Source organism: Armigeres subalbatus, chromosome 2 (assembly GCF_024139115.2).
Source record: "Armigeres subalbatus isolate Guangzhou_Male chromosome 2, GZ_Asu_2, whole genome shotgun sequence".
Lineage (NCBI taxonomy): Eukaryota > Metazoa > Arthropoda > Insecta > Diptera > Culicidae > Armigeres > Armigeres subalbatus.
The window spans coordinates 304,017,688-304,035,831 of NC_085140.1; the positions used below are offsets into that span (position 1 = coordinate 304,017,688).

General features: G+C 40.9%; 2 protein-coding genes across 5 annotated transcripts in view; both read left to right on the plus strand.

Moving 5' to 3' along the window:
* The window catches only part of LOC134212512 (histone acetyltransferase KAT7), a 285,742-nt gene that overhangs the window by 213,611 nt on the left and 53,987 nt on the right, over window positions 1–18,144 (plus strand). The window lies entirely within an intron of this gene.
* Window positions 12,884–15,994, plus strand: LOC134216656 (uncharacterized). Of its 3 annotated transcripts, XR_009980759.1 has the most exons (3): window positions 12,884–15,401; window positions 15,457–15,680; window positions 15,775–15,911. XR_009980759.1 is itself a non-coding variant. In XM_062695506.1 (2 exons), exons 1-2 carry the CDS (start codon window positions 13,179–13,181, stop codon window positions 15,859–15,861), a joined length of 2,589 nt encoding a protein of 862 aa, XP_062551490.1. In that variant the 5' UTR covers window positions 12,884–13,178; the 3' UTR covers window positions 15,862–15,994. The 3 variants fall into 3 exon arrangements, 2 of the variants coding, with proteins under 2 accessions (XP_062551490.1, XP_062551491.1); XM_062695506.1 differs by having other exon boundaries at window positions 12,884–15,680; window positions 15,775–15,994; XM_062695507.1 differs by lacking the exon at window positions 15,775–15,911 and having other exon boundaries at window positions 15,473–15,637.

An 18,144-nucleotide genomic window follows, 5' to 3' on the forward strand; every position in this document is an offset into this window, starting at 1 on the left:
TCAGTGTAGAAATCAATTTATATTTTTAAATATTTTTATTAGAAAACTTTGCAGATTTTGCTATGCTCACCTATACAATGCTTTTTGTAGCATTTGCAGAGCCGTAGCGTGGACTTGCAGCGCCCTTGGCGAAATCTTTTTGAGCTCTTTGCTCTTTGATCTCTAATTTTGCTTAGTAAGAAAGGGGCCTTACTAAGCAAAATTAGAGATTTATAATTCCCAGTACATAATCGAAAATTTCTTGGAGCTCAAAAAGAGAGCTCCTTCGGGCTATCTACTACCTGGAAAACCTAGAGTTGTCAGGGAATTGACCGGAAAAATCCTGGGAATATGAGGGAATTCACACAATCAGGGAAATTTCAATACACGGTAATCAATACATCACAAGTGAAACTCTTTCAAAAGATGAAAATGATCCACAACTTTGAATAAATATACCAATCAAACTAAACAACAACTAAACAAACAACTAAAAATGAATTGAACATTTAAGGATCGTTGTTTCGATCTATGGGCAAAAAAAACCTTTTGTCATCGTTAAAGGAATCTAGAGAAATCTAGGAATTTATTCGGGAAATCAATGAGGGATTGCTTTGTAAAATATCTTCAGGAATGTATTGAAAAAAAATCAAATATCAAGGTTTTTTTTAAAGCAATGGGGGAACTACCGAATGAATTCTTTAAGGAATTCTCAAAAATGGAATTTGTGAAGGATTTTTGCTAAATGAAGTTTCGAAAGAATTCCCGAAGGAATCCCGAATGGTTTTTCCAAAGGAAACCTTAAAAAAAATTCAAGGGAATTTTTAAAGTTATTCATAAATATATCAATCAAAATCAATTTCTGATACATTTTTATGGATTTTTTTTAGAAGATTTACTAAATAAAATTGTCTAGGAATTTCCAAAGAAGCTATTGGAGGAATTTTTAAAGAAATACCTGGAACAATTTTCTTTAGGAATTCCAGAAATAAGTTCCGAAGAAATTCCTGGAGGAATTTATTAACATTTCGTATAGGAATTTCCCGAGGAATCTCCAAGGCAAATTTATGAATGAGTTCCTGAAAAAATCCAAAAGAATTTCGGAAGCATTTTCCGAAGGTATTTCCAGTAAAGGCGTCTCGTCCATTTAAATTATTTTGCCAAAATATGCTTCTAAAAGCTTAACCGTTTATTATTCATAAATCATGTTGTAGTGCATGTTTAGGTTGAATCATCAACATTGCTTTGACACTACCGGTAGTGATACTATCCTCCAAACAAACTAGATGTTAGTCACGTGAACGGAAACGACATTAGCAATCTCATACTGTTTTTCCGATTCCGAACGAATTTCTAAACGGATTTTCAAAAGAACTCCTGAAGGAGTTTCCAAAGGAATTCCTTAAAATATTTCTGAGGAAATTGCTAAAGGGATTTCTGAAGAAACTCTTGAAAGAATTTACAAAGACATTCCAAATGAATTTCTGAAGGAATTTTTGAAAGAAGTTCCAAAGGAATTCCCGAAGATATTCTCAAATAAATTTTCGGAACATTTCCTTGATAAGTTTTCTAAAGTTTCTCTAAAGAAATTACCGAATTAAAATCTAAATAAATTCCTAACAGCTGAAGAAATCTCAAAAAAAAATTTCGGAAGTAGGTTTTTTTCGAGGAATTTTTCCAGAAATTTTTTAAAGCGTTCCCTAAAGGAAATGTCTAAGGAACTTCCGGAGCAATTCCTTGACATGTTTAATGAAGTTCTTGTAAAGATATTTCTGAATGAAATCCTGGAGGAAGATCCGAAGGAATTCCTGAAGAAAATTTCGAAGCAATTCTCAGAGATCCCTTTTTGAAGAAATTACTGAATTCATCATTTTCGATTCGAAGGAATTCCTGGAAGGAACACATGAGAGAATTTTTAATTGAATGACTGCAGCAGTTTCTGGATGAACTTGTGGAAGAATTCCTAGTGGAATTTCCTTAAGAATTTCTTAAGTAGTTTACGAAAAAAAATATTATGAGACCAGCAATAGTTTCTTTTGAAAAAAGTTTTTCACAACTTTTACTTGTTTGAATTGATTATTTTGCTGCAAAAATGCATATGTGGCTTGTTTGTTTTTACCTAGAAAATAATGTAAATCACCTGGAAAATCAGGGAACTTTGTTTCCACAGACGAGTGGACAACCTGTCTTTGTATCTTACTGGCATTATAAACGGACAATGTCCAAGTAGATATCATTTGAAAAATGTTGGCTAGATTAACCCTTTTGTTACCGACAGGGTACCCGGGTACCTTTTTCGTTTTCAAGTGAATTTTTTTAGGGTTCTAAACATCGCAGGAACTTGAAACTCCGTGACATCTTCAAACTCGGCAAAATTATGGTTTGGGTGGTACGAAAATGAAAATCCAGTAAGGGGGGGGGCTTGGGGAGGGGCTTCTGAATATTTTTACCCCGTAACGTACCGACAGGGTACCCGGGTACCCACGTTTTGGTATGACCATAACTTCGTCAGTTTTCAACCGATTTGGACGATTCCGTTTGCTATGGATTAAGAAATTCATCCTCTATCCGATCCATGTCACATAGGACCGATCAGGATTACCTGGCTACCGGAGTTCCGGATTTGCTAGACCATGTCTCAAAAATGGAGAAGTTGATCTTATAGAATCCCAATGATGATTTCTTGCATCCTGAGTTACCAGTTTCGCAGAAAATTCAAGGATTATGACTTCCCAACGTATTAGGACCACGTGATCATATGGACTCGGAACGGACATCCCGGAATAGGTTCCCATGGGCCCTATAGTGGCCGCAAATTCATTCCTGGCAATATGGGTATCAAAATTCTTGGAATTGTTCCGGAAACATGTTTTCCATGTAGTTCAGACCATAGGATGGATATGAACCGGAACGGTCATTCTGGAACAGGTTCCCGGAGGGCCTGTAGGGGCCAAAAACTCATTTAGAATAAACCTTAGCAATATGGGTATCAAAATTCTTGGAATTGTTCCGGAAACATATTTTCCATGTAGTTGAGACCATAGGATGGATATGAACCGGAATGGTCATTCTGGAACAGGTTCCCGGAGGGCCCGAAGGGCCCGTAGTGGCCAAAAACTCATTTAGAATAAACCCTGGCAATATGGGTATCAAAATTCTTGGAATTATTCCGGAAACATAATTTCCATGTAGTTGAGACCATAGGATGGATATCCACCGGAACGGTCATTTTGGAGCAGGTTCCCGGAGGGCCCGTAGGGGCCAAAAACTCATTTAGAATAAACCTTAGCAATATGGGTATCAAAATTCTTGGAATTGTTCCAGAAACATATTTTCCATGTAGTTGAGACCATAGGATGGATATGAACCGGAATGGTCATTCTGGAACAGGTTCCCGAAGGGCCCGTAGGGGCCGAAAACTCATTTAGAATCAACCTTAGCAATATGGGTATCAAAATTCTTGGAATTGTTCCAGAAACATATTTTCCATGTAGTTGAGACCATAGGATGGATATCAACCGGAAAGGTCATTCTGGAATAGGTTCCCCGAGGGTCCGTAGGGGCCAAACACTCATTTAGAATAAACCCTGGCAACATGGGTATCAAAACTCTTGGAATTATTTCGGAAATATGTTATCCATAAAGTTGAGACCATAGGATGGATATCAACCAGAACAGTCATCCTAGAACAAGTTCCCGAAAGGCCTTTAGTGGCCACAAACTCTTTTAGAAGACACCCTGGCATCAACATTCTTGGAATATTTTCGGAAACATGTTTTTCCAAGAAGATTGGACTGAATTCATCAGGCTGAATGGCTGTTAGGCCGAATTGTTATTGGGTCGAATGAGAAGTGAGGAGTGAATAGTGAGAAGTGAGCAGTGAGAAGTGGAAAGTTAAAATTTAAAAGTGAAATGAGAGAAATGAGAAGAGAGAAGAGAGAAGTGAAAAGTTACAAAGTGTTGACCCGATTTTGTCACTTCCCGATTTTATCTACCTCCGACTTTATCACATTTTCTACCCGATTTTATCACGTCCCGCTTTTGTCACGTTTTTGACCCATTTTGTCACCACAAACATTTTTGAAAAATTTAGTCGTTCTGTTTATTTTTGTCAATTATTCAGCAAACACCAATGATACTTACAGCGCCTGTGGTTCATTATAAATCATTTCTGAGTACCTGTCAAGAATGTTTAAGTCTTTTTGACAAGAAACAACGGGAAAAGAAGATAGCAAGTGTTTCTTTTAAATGAGGAAACCTGTTTGAGAATGACCGGAACGTTGTCAAACCATCCAATGGTCTAATTACTTATCAGATCATGCTTCCGAAACAATTTCATGAATTGTGATACCCATATTGCCAGGGTTTCTTCAGAATAAGTTTGTGGCCACTTTAGGCCCCACGGGAACCTATTCCAGGATGACCGGTCCGTTGTCAAACCATCCAATGGTCCAATTACTTATCAGTTCATGCTTCCGGAACAATTTCATGAATTTTGATACCCATATTGCTAGGGTTTCTTTAGAATGAGTTTGTGGCCACATTAGGCCCCACGGGAACCTGTTTCAGGATGACCGGTCCGTTGGCAAACCATCCTATGGTCCAATTACTTATCAGATCATGCTTCCGAAACAATTTCATGAATTTAGATACCCATATTGCCAGGGTTTCTTCAGAATAAGTTTGTGGCCACTTTAGGCCCGACGGGAACCTGTTTCCGGAATAACCGTTCCGGAATTAATTCATAAACTGCTTCTGTAACGTAGTTAAATTATATTCTTTAAAATTCCAACGAAGTTTATTAGTCATAACGCAAGAAATCTTCATTTGGTTGAATATATATCTTCAATTTACACATACTTTGGAACTTCACCCAGTTAATCCGGAATTCCGCTTACCAGGTAATCCGAATCGGTTCTCTGTAACATGTATCGAATAGCGGGTAAGTTCCTGCATCCGTAGCAACCAAAATCGTCAAAATCGGTGGAAAACTGACAATGTTATGATCATTTTAAGTCCGTGGGTACCCGGGTACCCTGTCGGTAACGTAAGGGTGTTTTTTTTTTTGTCGGTAACAAAAGGGTTAAGAATGATATCTGTCGTTTCTGTAACATAGGACATGAAACCTAGGATTATCTGCTCTGCAGTTGTGATGCATTGTACAAGTGTAGATCTAGTTTACCAAATAGTGGCTTTATGCAACCAGGAAAAAATTGGACTGCAATTCCTGGAAAGGTAGAGGGTTTTATTAATTCAATTTGGCACGACTGGGAAAAGACGCATCTTAGGTTGTTTACTTGACAAAGGGTAATCAATCTGCAAGATGCAAATAATTCATAATAATCATCAGGAGTTTACCACCAAAGTTCAACTCAATGGACGTAGTGGTTCTAGGTCCCAACAAAAAAAGGACAATCAATTTTAAATATGAAATTTGTCCTTAGTTGGGCGAACCGCTACCGGACATTGTCGAATCAAGAAAACCTCTACTTTGGAGAGGATTGGATGATCTTCGGAATCGCCATGAGACCTACTTGGATGAATAAAAATGGGCTTTCAATAAAATTTGGAGTGAGTTGATCGAAATAACGATAGGACCTAGTCGGATCAAGAAAATCACGAATCGGTTTATTCGAATCGAGATAAATCCATTTCTGGAGTGTGTCTATCGGTAGTTTGGAATCACTGGTGGACTTGGTTGGGTCTTAAAAACATCCAGCATTTTGAAATAGAACTAAGTGTATTAGTTCTTTTATCACATCCTCATTCATATTTATTGTTAACTGGTATAATATGCCCAAGAAGATATGTCAAATTCAAATTATGTATTACTATTCACCAAATATTCAACGACTGGCAGGAGCCAACCTGGCCAACATCACGCTACGGCGCTGAGCATTTGACATTTGCCATTAAAATCACTAAGCCGAAATAGAAGCCGAAAGATATATCTTCGTTGACAGTACATTCACACTGAGATTTTGCCGCCACATTTGTGCGCCGCCACCGCCGTCGATGATTTTACTCACGCCGCCGCTTACGACGATTTTGGGTCGGCACGCCGGCGATCATAATTTTGACACGCCGATGGCTAATCGCAACAAAAAATAACTTGAGTCGAGTCGAGTAAAGTGCGAGACACTGAAGATGACCTTACAGTCGAGGGCGAAATACGTATCTTTAAAGCAATACAACGTGGTGAAATGAATTGAAATAGTACTAAACTCGTCTTATGATAGTCGTAAATGTGTTGAATATGTTGTTAAAGTGGAACTCGTCAGAATTCAATTTCAAATCTACTTCAAGTGATGGTGTCTTGGTTGATCAGTTCTTGGGAGTATGAATGAGGCTTTATCTAGTAGATTAAATCTATTAAGTAGAATAGGGTAGATGTACCAGTCGTGGCTATAGCACCACTTGTAGCACTAGTGCATTATACACCAAGTGGTATATCACACCACTCCAAAACGTTTTCTGATCAGTGAACCATATTCATATGTCAGGATTACACCTATAATATCCTCCAAATCAAATAAACCATGATTGTAAAAATTGATTTTGCTTAATTTTTGTCGTCCTTTGCACCTAGTGGTCCCATTATGTCCAATCCCATAAGAAAACATAGGGATTTGCTATAATAGGAACCAAAATTAGGAATAGTGTCACAACTGGTACATGCGTTCCTATTATGGATTAAGCAATTTTGGGTACTTTCACGAACATTAATGTGGTTTTCACATTTGTTATAAGGAGCAAGAAGGAAAACCTTCTGCTTGACGAATCAACACCATCCATATGCCTTTTATTTTTATTTAAAAAAGTTTTTCATAACAATGACGATGATTGGTACACCCACCCTAATACATACAATATTGAACTGATCTTTAAAATTCGTCTATGCCTGGCCTCATTCAGTCGGGAACCTAACCCTGTAGGTGACTCGTAAATTATGTTTGTTATAATACATAAGCTCTTATAGGATCTGGCACTGGTGTAGGCAAATCATTGTAGTTTAGTCAAGTAGCATATTAATTATCTTGACAATATATTTTTTTTATTTTGTGAAATCAACCAGGCCATTTATTCAATCATTTTTTTTTTGTTTTTTGATTTGTGCTATTAGGACAGTTTACTTATTTGGAAAACCAATTTAGCAAAATAAATAAATCTCTACTGTGGTTGCTTTTCCAGTTTTTCTAATATAACAATTTTTTATGTTGAAATCAATTTTTGAATATAATTGACAAAATCAATGGTATTTCTAAAAGACTTCCCAAAAGAATTCCTAAAGGAATTTCCGGAAGAATCCATAAAGGAATTTTTGAAGGAATTCACGGAGGAATTTATGAAGAATTTCCTAATAGAATATCAGAGGAAATGTCTACTGGTATTTCTAAAGTAATTCCTAGATTTCTTTAGGAAGTCCTTTTGTATTGTTTCCAGTAATTGATTCGCAATTTGCTCTAAAAATTCCTTTGGAGATTCGTCCGGGAATTCACTCGGAAATTGCATCAAGGAGTTCTACAAAAACTCCTTCGGAAACGAATTCCAGAAAGTCTTTCGAATTCTTTTGGGTATTCCTTGGAATTTCCCACAGGAATTTGTTCAGAATTTTCTTCACGCGTTCTTTCAGAAATTTGTTTGGGAAAATCATTACAATATTCTTCGGGAAATTCCTTCAGAAATTATTCTAAGAACTCTTTTGAAATTCCGTGCAATGTTCTACGACGAAATTTCCTTAAGAAATCCTGAACAGGTTCCTGAAGGAATATCCGAAGAATATCCCGAAAGATGTTTCAAAGTAACTCCTGACGGAGCTTCCGACATTCTTAGTTTTCTCCGACATTCCTTCATAAACTCATTCAAAAATTCGGATATATCTTTTGAAAATTCTTTGTTTCAGAATTCTTCCAAATATTCTCTAAAAACTCCTTGAGAAATTCATTTACGGATTACTTTGGAAATTTTTTCAAGCTTTGGAAATTTGCTTAGGAATTTCTTCTTAAATTAATTTACGAATTCCTTCGTAAGATTCTTTTGGGAATTCCTTCGGATTTTTTTTTTCCGAAATTCCTCTAGGGGTTCATTTGCAAGTTCCTTGACAATTTTTCCTGAAATTCCCATAGCAATTCTTCCAAAACAACTTTTAGCAATTTCAAGAGGATTTCTTCGGGCAATCCTTTGAAAATTCCCCCAGTAAATTCTTCGATAACTTTAGGAAGCTACCTACAGACACTGACGAAACTAGCTCTGAACACATTGTCCATTCTTCCAGTCGCCCTGTTCGGCCATGAAGCATGGACGTTAAAAGATGCAGATTATCGAGTTCTCGGAGTTTTTAAGTGGAAAATACTGCGCTCAATACTTGGCGGCGGCGTAGGGGAAAATGGTAAATGCCGCAGACAAATTAATGAATCACGAGTTGTACCAATTGTACAAAAATGCAGACATAGGTGGGCTAATAAAATACGGCAGATTACAGTAGGCTGGACATGTATTACGTATGCCGGAAGAGATACTAGAAAAAGAATCTGCAGAGAACCTGAAAGAGGACGTCGGCTCCGGGGTAGACCCCGCACTCGCTGGCTGTGTGCAATCGGTGTGCAGGGAGACTGGCGACTGGCGGCCCAAAAACAAGCGACCTGGAATAGGAAATTGCATTCGGTTTTGCTCCGTACGTTACGGAGTGTACGACCATCATAGGAATAGGTATAGTTAACTTTAGGAAGATATTCTTGAACATTTCTCTCAGGAGTTCCTTCACAACATTCTCCATTTCTTTTGGTTTTGATTGGGATCTCTTCAGAAATTCGTTCAATACTCATTCGAAAATTTCTTCAGAAATTTATTTTGAAAATTCCTTTAAAAATTGATTTCGGGATGCATTTGGAGATTTTTTTCGAAATTTTCTCAAAAGTTTTTATTGATTTTTCTTCGAGAATTCCTTCAGTTTCCAAATTTCTTCCGGAAATTCCTTTAAATAAATTACCGGAAATGCTTCCACAAACTTTTTCCGATATTACTTCAGGAATTCCCTCGGAAAGTCTTTTAGAAAAATATCTTAGAAACACCATCGGAAACTAGTCAGTGTTGAGAAGTGAGCATGAGCATCATGACCGCGCAATTCGTAGTTGCTACTCCGTGATTAACTAGAATTTGCGAAATTGTACAGAGAACACGATAAAAGGGGCTTGGCTTGGTAGGGTTTGGGTCACCGTGAACTTTTATATCGTTACACTAGGCCATTGTATGCAGAATACGATCACTCAGAGCACATACAACACGAAGCGAAGATGGGTGACGTCACGCAGAGCATCGTAAGGGCTTGGGATTAGATACCCATTCTCAATGTACACGTTTTGGGAGCTCGAATATTCAAAGTCAATAACGGCGCTGGCCACGTCCTTACGGTCATATAGGAAGAAAAGAAATGTTAGTCCGACTCTCGTTGCTACTAGAGACCGAGTATACCTCTCCATCTCCATGATTGTCTTGGAATAGGATATCGTTTTAGTAACAAAGAATAATTTATCCGGATTTACTTTGGTAAGCGATGCGATCTATGGGATGGGAAATAACACTAAATTGCTGTCTCGTGGCCAGAGAAAAACTTAAAACATGTACGCCCGGTGGCATATGAAAACTGAGAAGAACCGCCTTTTCGACGACCAATGGGACGCGCAGTACTCTGTACTCACTTGCTCGATGCCTACTGCAAACTATTGAAGATCGCGCATGTTTCGACCGGAGCAAAGTGTAATACATGCGCATGAGCCACCGAAACCAAATAGATAATTTATCATTTTCGCGACGACTAAAACACGCACTGTACTTACTTGCTCGTAACCAAGTAGCAGTGGTGGAAATACTCGCTTCACGAGTAAGAAAAGAGTGTAATTGGGCCTACCAAAAATGCCACACTCGCGCGAACCTACTGCCTGCATTTTTCTGGCGCTTGCTTTGTTCGCGAGTACGGGCAGAGCAAAAACAAAAAGCAGGGCAGTGTTTTGTTCGGGAGTGAAAATCACGGTCGCGAGTATTTGTGATTACTTCAAATACAATGGATAAATTTGACTTGACATAAACACAATAACAATAAACAGTTGTGTTCTTGCTCGAACATCAGTGAGAAACATGCTCCGATGTTGTTTTATGACTTAAATGGCAAATGGCAAATTAACCCGAATGACTCGCGAAGCTTCACGAACATTTTTCGGGGTTTGTTTTTTTTGTTTTCTCTGCGAGTAGTAGGTAGGCAAGAAAAAGGCAAAACAAATGTTCGTGAGTCTTTTGCAGTGCCTACTTCTCGTTTTGTGAGTAAGGTTCGTAGATTTCCACCACTGCCAAGTAGACGAAAATAGCTAAATATTATCAAATCTTGATTAGATAGCAAAATGTGATATGAACACGATTGATATAAGAGATAAAAAATAAGCCGACACTATCAATATTTTGTACTAAAATATCATGAGGAGATCAAGTTATGCTACTTGTAAGAAATGATCAATGCATTTTAACCATTTTAAATGCGCAAATAAGGCATCATCACCACTAGGTGGATTAGGGGTTTTCTACATAACCGTGCTTATAATTGCTAGAATAATACCACCACTATAAGAGACACTATTATCTATTCGCATAATTTTCATATGGAATTCAATGTCTACCAAAAAAAATGACCTCCGTTCAGCAACAATATATTAAAAACGAATTATTACCAACCAAGCCAACCGACTTCAAATGGGTTTTTACCAAAGAACAGTTAGCGCCTCCTCGTTACACACTTAGCTCCTGTTGAACCGGAGGCCATGCTGGAACGACATGTTAATCGCTAAACCTGACAGATAACAGATCTCGACAAGCAAGATTCGCTACCCGTTGTTTCCCATCCGATTGACGTTGGGGTTTCTTGAAGGCACCCTACAGCTGCTGCTCATTTAACATGTCCTGCCGGGCATCGACAAGCCATCATTCGCGCATCTTCTCAGCTCAGCAGAATATTCTGCACCGATAATTTGCTAATTGGGTTCTTTAACAAATTGGTAGTGTAAGTACCATTTGTAGGTTGCCCAGAGTTCAAGGTTTTTCCAACTCAATGCGAACAGCACACCGTGTCTACCGAATGATTATGTCCGCGTTGAGCACCCGTTCAGGGAGAATGATAAATTGTCCAGAGCAGTTCGTTGACATTTCCGCAATTTAAATTGACTTCTGAATGATGATCAATTTATTACCGTTACCAGTGCAGTGCTGGACCGGTGAAGAGAACAGTTTGCCCCGGTTTCTGAATCGTAATTATCACTGTTTGCAAATGTGACACGGTGCCATTATTGACATAATTTTAGCGAGTCACATTTCCAGCCACTTGCGTTCGGCTGCTGCTGCTGACTAGCAGCTACATTGCAACATTAGGTGGCATCCAACCAGCCAACGTGGTCTCTCATGCAGCGGCGCCTGGTTTCTTTTCAAAGTGAGATCGAGGGTCACATGCGTTCCCAGCGTCCAAAAACACGTGAGCCAAACAGCAGTTATGTAGAGGTGCTTGCTAGCGTCGAGGATGTTGATGACTGTATACATATAGCGTACAGAATGTATTACTGTAATAATAATAATAATGACGACGACTATAATACAGCATATTTTCGAAGCTATTTTCTTCGCAAGAAAAGAACCTGCATTCATTATTGTAAGAAAATTGTTTTTGGGATGAGATTGTTTTGGAAGCTTAAAATATAATAAATTCTTCTTTACTCTAAATTCCTCCTATTTCTTCTAAAAGATATCTCCAGAAGATGCACTTTCGGATGAACCTCAGAATTCTTCACCCGTAAGGAACCCTTCAGCAGAATAAAAAAACATATTAGCGGGTAACAGCAGTCGTAACAGCGGTAACCATTCGAGGTTTGAATTCACAGAGTTTAACGTTAATAAAAGAAGTTGTTGGGAATCAAGTATAATCTGAAAAGATTGTATCCAGAATATGATGCCGAAACGAGATAATCAAACAGTCATATTTTCAATAGTAATGAGACACGTATTTTACTTCTTTATTGTACGGTTTTGGAACTTGCTGTCGAGCGCGTAAGGAGTTCTTGATTAATTTACAACAGATATGAACTGTTCGATTGCCCCTGCAGCAAACAGAGTGGGATTTGTCAGCAGCTTTCTGTCAGTTTAGTTGTGTCACCACTCACCGTTCGCCCAGTTATTTTGGCAGCGCTGCACCCGAGTTTTTACGAGTGAAATCTATCGGCAAAATTATTTTAATATCAGCTGTAGCCACCCAGTGCACCCACTTTTTTAGTCTTGTTAAGCTACTCCTCCAGAACAGTGTTCGATGTGCCAATAAAAGAATTTCCAAATTAAAAAGTTTAATAAAGTGCTTACCTGTTTGTGCATTCACACGTGCTTGTGTTTCGCTTGGAATATTGAAACCTGTTTCCTGAAAGAAGAAAGAAGAGAAATACTTACCGGTGATCGCTGTAGACGCTCTATAAATTGGACCTGAAAGAAAAAATAACACAACGTAGGAAAACGAACACGGACCTGGCGGTAAGATTCATCATAAATTTGGTGCCGTGACCAGGATTCCGCCATTGGAAAGTTCTGGATTCGACCTGGGTGCCGCCATTGTAAAGTTTTTGCAATCATCGCTTGCTTACCAAGAGTGTCAAGAATACAAGGCTCGATTATATCGGGTACCAGGTAATTACCTGTCCGATAAAGCTCTACGGGTCTCGCAGGTACCCTTTAGATTTCGCTTTCTCTATTCTTTCATGCACGAGTGTCTCCATTACCATCGTTTGATTTGGATCATCCGACGCCATTCCTAACTACATCTTGCTTTGAGGAGTTGTATCCAGAATAGCCTTTGTGTATTGTTCACCTGGTGAATTATCAGCCTTTGTATTTGGATTGGCGGATTAACAATTGCCTTCGTGCCTTGTGGACTCCAATAGCAGCTGAATCCATCTTTGTGAGGATTGACAATTCATCATTGGCTGATTTGTCACACTTGTGGTTCCAGTTGGCAGATTTAATTAATACAAGGCACATTTTTGCCTTGGAATAGGTGAGTACCTTTCCAAGTGATTACTTTCAATCCGTCGGGTCTACCGTGGTGTCTATATTCCCAGATCCACCAACTGCGGTTTGCATCATCGTGCTCAGCAACCTTCATCGTCACCAACCGATCAAAGATGGCCACGGAGCAGCAATTACGTCACCGCAGGAGCACTATACTCGCATCACTGGGTCGGGCAGAGGCCTTTGTAGCTGATTACTTGGCCGAACGGGACCAGATCCAAGTACCATTGAGGATTAGCCATGTGGACAACATTTGGGCATCTTTAGAAGCAGTACAAGTTGCGCTTGAAGATATCACCACAACGGACGAAGGTAGGGCAGAGCATGCGAGTTTTCGTGCAGAAGTCGAACCGCGCCTGTTTGCAATAAAGTCCAGCTTGGTTTCAAAATTACCGCCTCCTATTTCTCATAACGCTCGCAATCCTTGTTCCACCCACTCTGCTCTATCTGGAATGAAATTACCGACAATTTCGCTACCTGAATTTGATGGGGACTACCAGCACTGGCTCACGTTTCATGACACCTTCATGGCTCTCATACACTCGAACACTGAAGTACCTGATATCCAGAAGTTTCACTACCTGCGAGCAGCAGTCAAAGGGGAAGCTGCACAAGTAATAGAGTCGATTTCCATCAGCTCCGCAAATTATGATCTCGCTTGGGAAGCTCTGAAGGGACGTTACTCAAACGAATACCTATTGAAAAAGCGACATCTTCAAGCACTTTTTGATGTTCCTCGAATGAAGAAGGAGTCAGCAGCTACTCTCCATAGTTTGGTCGACGAGTTTGAGCGGCATACAAAAATCCTACACCAGTTAGGGGAACCTACAGATTCATGGAGTACCATTTTAGAGCACCTTCTTTGCACTCGACTTCATGAAGACACTCTCAAGGCATGGGAGGATCATGCGTCTACAGTCAAGGATCCGAATTACAGCTGTATCATCGAGTTTCTGCAACGAAGAATCCGAGTTTTGGAATCCATTTCCGTTAATCACCATGCAACAGTAAGTTCCGTTCCTCCTCCGTCGTCTACATCGAAAAAGCAGCAGATTGCTCACCTTTCATCGTACCCGTCCACTGCAAGCATATCAAAACGCTGTCTCGTGTGCAATCAACCACATATGTTGGCACAATGCTTTAAATTCCAGCGTCTTCCACTTCCAGAACGTCAGCAGATTGTAGACACGAAGCGCCTATGCTTCAACTGCCTGAAATCCGATCATTCTTGGCGCAACTGCCGTTCGGAGGTGAATTGTAGGCATTGTAATCGACGGCATCACACCCTTCTACATTCCTTCGTTGATGATTCTGTCCGTGCAACATCGATTGAACATGCCACTACTTCATTGGAAGCTTCGAGCAATCAGTCCAGTTCATCTTTAGCAACAGAAACGCCTGAACACTCCTTAATAACTGCAGCAGAACCCAGTACAGTAGTCGAAACCAGCGTTCCTTTATGGCACAGGCGGGAGAACGTGTTTTTATTGACCGTAGTTGTGCACATCGTGGACGCGTTTGGGCAAGAGCATCCTGCGCGTGCTTTGCTGGACAGTGCCTCACAACCCAACCTTATCACTGAGCGGCTAGCAAACGTCCTGCGTTTGAGGCGCAGTAATGTAAATATTACGGTACAGGGAGCCGGTAGGATGTCCAAACCGGTGCGACAGTCAGTCTACACGGAGGTCAGATCTCGAAACCAGCAGTTTTCGTGCGGTGTGAATTTCCTATTGATGGATAAAGTGACAGCAGACCTCCCTTCTCAGAATATTTCCACAACAGAATGGAATATTCCAAGGGATTTAATCTTAGCCGATCCTTCGTTCAACAAGGCACATCCGATCGATATTGTTCTCGGAGCAAAGCACTTCTACTCCTTCTTCCCCAGCTCTGCGCGCCTGCAGTTGGCCGACAATCTTCCGGTTCTTGTTGACAGCGTATTTGGTTGGATTGTCGCTGGCTCGTCAACACTCCTTCAGTCTGAAATGGCATCAAGTACTCCTGTTTCTGGTTTGGTAGCCATTTCGATGGTGTCACTAGAAGAAAGCATCGAGAGATTTTGGAAAAGCGAAGAACTCGTGCTCAACGACGGCTATTCCGTAGAGGAAAGATATTGTGAATCGATGTACCAGTCCACCGTGAAACGAAATCAAGAAGGTCGCTACGTTGTTTCCATGCCACGTCAACTGAATTTCTCATCCCTACTCGGTTCATCAAAAAGTAATGCTTTGCATCGATTCGAATTACTGGAAAAGCGATTGGAACGGAATCCAAGTCTTAAGGCAGACTACCATGCCTTCATGCAGGAATATATTGACCTTGGTCACATGCGCGAGGTAGAATCAAACGATGAAGAACCGCCCTGTGTGTTTTACTTACCACACCATCCAGTTTTCAAATATTCCAGCAAGACGACGAAGATACGAGTCGTATTTGACGGTTCAGCGAAGACTTCTACCGGGCATTCGCTTAATGAAGCACTTTGCGTAGGACCTGTGGTGCAAGATGACCTTCTGGACATTATGACTCGTTTCCGCACGTATATTGTAGCACTAGTCGGGGATATTGCGAAAATGTACCGCCAGATTTTGCTCCATCCTGACGATAGATCACTTGTTCGTATCCTCTTCCGTTTTTCTCCCAATTCTCCGATACTAATTTATGAACTCCAAACCGTCACATATGGACTTGCACCTTCTTCATATCTAGCGACACGCACACTTCTTCAGCTTGCAGAAGACGAAGGTTACCATTACCCTCTTGGTGGTCCAGCATTACGAAAAAACTTTTACGTAGATGATTTCATCGGAGGAGCACACACCATACAAGAAGCCATCCGTCTACGATCCGAGATGTGTGAGCTGTTGGCCAAGGGAGGGTTCGAATTGAGAAAATGGACATCCAATCGAATTGAAGTACTTCATGATCTGAAAGACGATCAGATTGGCACTCAATCGTCGCTTCAGTTCAATCCAAATGAAATTGTGAAAGCATTAGGAATATGCTGGGAGCCAGAAGCCGACACACTGCGATTTGAATCCGGCATTATTCAAAGTGATGAACAGCCCACTAAACGAACTATTCTCTCCAGTATCGCGCGTCTTTTTGATCCCCTTGGTCTCATCGCACCTGTCGTTGTGAAATCCAAGCTACTCATGCAGGAACTTTGGCTGCTCTCTTGTGGATGGGACGACCCTGTGCCGGAATCTGTAAGAAGCAAATGGGAAAGTATACGCTGTGAGCTACCATCAATCACCACCTATCGAATCAATAGATATGCCCTTCTTCCGAATGCCACGGTGCAATTACACATATTCTCTGATGCGTCCGAGGTCGCCTATGGTGCATGCATCTACTCAAGGTGTGAAGACGCTGAAGGGCAGGTTCGAATTTGTCTGCTAGCGTCAAAATCACGGGTAGCCCCCCTAAAGCAGATTAGTCTACCACGTTTGGAGTTGTGCGCTGCTGTTCTAGGCGCCCATTTGTACGAACGAATCCAGAAAGCCATTAATCTCAAGGTTGCGGCTTCTTATTTCTGGTCTGACTCAGCTGTAACACTTCAGTGGATCCAAGCTCCTCCTCACAACTGGAAGACCTACGTTGCGAATCGCGTATCCGAAATCCAGCATTTCACCAACGGTTGCATTTGGAATCACGTGGCTGGCTGCGAAAATCCTGCTGATCTAGTGTCCCGAGGAATGGCGGTATCAGACTTCATGAACAGTAAACTTTGGCGCAACGGACCTAAGTGGCTCGCAAGTTCTCAAGAAAATTGGCCAATATCAATTCCTCCAACCGTACCAGAAACAGAAATCGAAAGTCGCACCGTAACGGTAGCAGTAACGTCAACTACGATTGTTCATCCATTATTTATACGTTGGTCTTCTTACACTCGTCTTCTGTACGTCGTTGCATACTGCTTGCGTTTCGCCGCTAACTGCCGGTCTAAAGCCCGCTCGCGCTCTTCAGATGCACCTAGACCCGTATCCATCGTATTGTATCCCCAACAACTGGCAAAAGCTAAAGCACTGCTAACTCGTCTTGCGCAGGAAGATGGATTTAGAAGCGAAATTCGGCAGCTGGAAAAGCACCATTTCATCGAGAAACGGTCACCCCTACGAAAGTTGAGCCCTTTTCTGGATACAGAGAGAGTGTTGCGAGTGGGAGGTCGGTTAAATCTGTCGAATCTACCTTATCAAGCTAAGCACCCTGCCCTACTTCCTAAACTGCACCCCTATACTCGTCTGATTGCGGAGCATCTACACAAAAAGCTACTTCACGGCGGCGGGCGTACCTTATTAACAACAATTAGAGAAGAATTCTGGCCAATAGATGGCCGTCGACTGGTACACAATGTCGTTCGGAACTGTTTCAGGTGCTGTCGGTTCAATCCGATGCCTGCCCAACAACAAATCGGCCAGCTTCCAGCATCGCGAGTGATTCCTAGTCGTCCTTTCAGTGTAGTAGGAGTGGATTATGCTGGACCCATGTATTTGAAGCCGGTGCACAAGAGAGCAGCTCCAACGAAAGCATATATGTGCCTATTCGTATGCTTCTCAACGAAAGCAGTTCACTTAGAACTAGTCTGTGAACTATCCACTTCCGCCTTTCTAGCAGCTTTGAGGCGGTTTATTTCTCGAAGAGGTCGTCCAACACACATATACTCGGACAATGGAAAAAATTTCGAAGGTGCAAAAAATGAGATCACGGAGTTGTTTGCCATGTTATCCGACGTCCAGCAGCACGATGCAATCACTTCCTATTGCTCCTCCGAAGGAATCACTTGGCATCTAACACCACCAAAAGCTCCTCATTTTGGTGGCATATGGGAATCGGCAATTAAGGTGGCAAAGAAGCACATTTACCGTGAAATTGGATCGTCTCGATATTCCTACGAGGATTTGTGCACCCTTTTTTCGCAGATTGAAGCAATTATGAATTCCAGACCTCTTCTACCAATGACGGATGATCCGAACGATTTAGCCGCCCTAACTCCAGCCCATTTTCTAATGGGTACATCTGTGACAGCTCTGCCCGACCCAGATCTACGTCGAATTCCGAATAGCCAATTGGACCAGT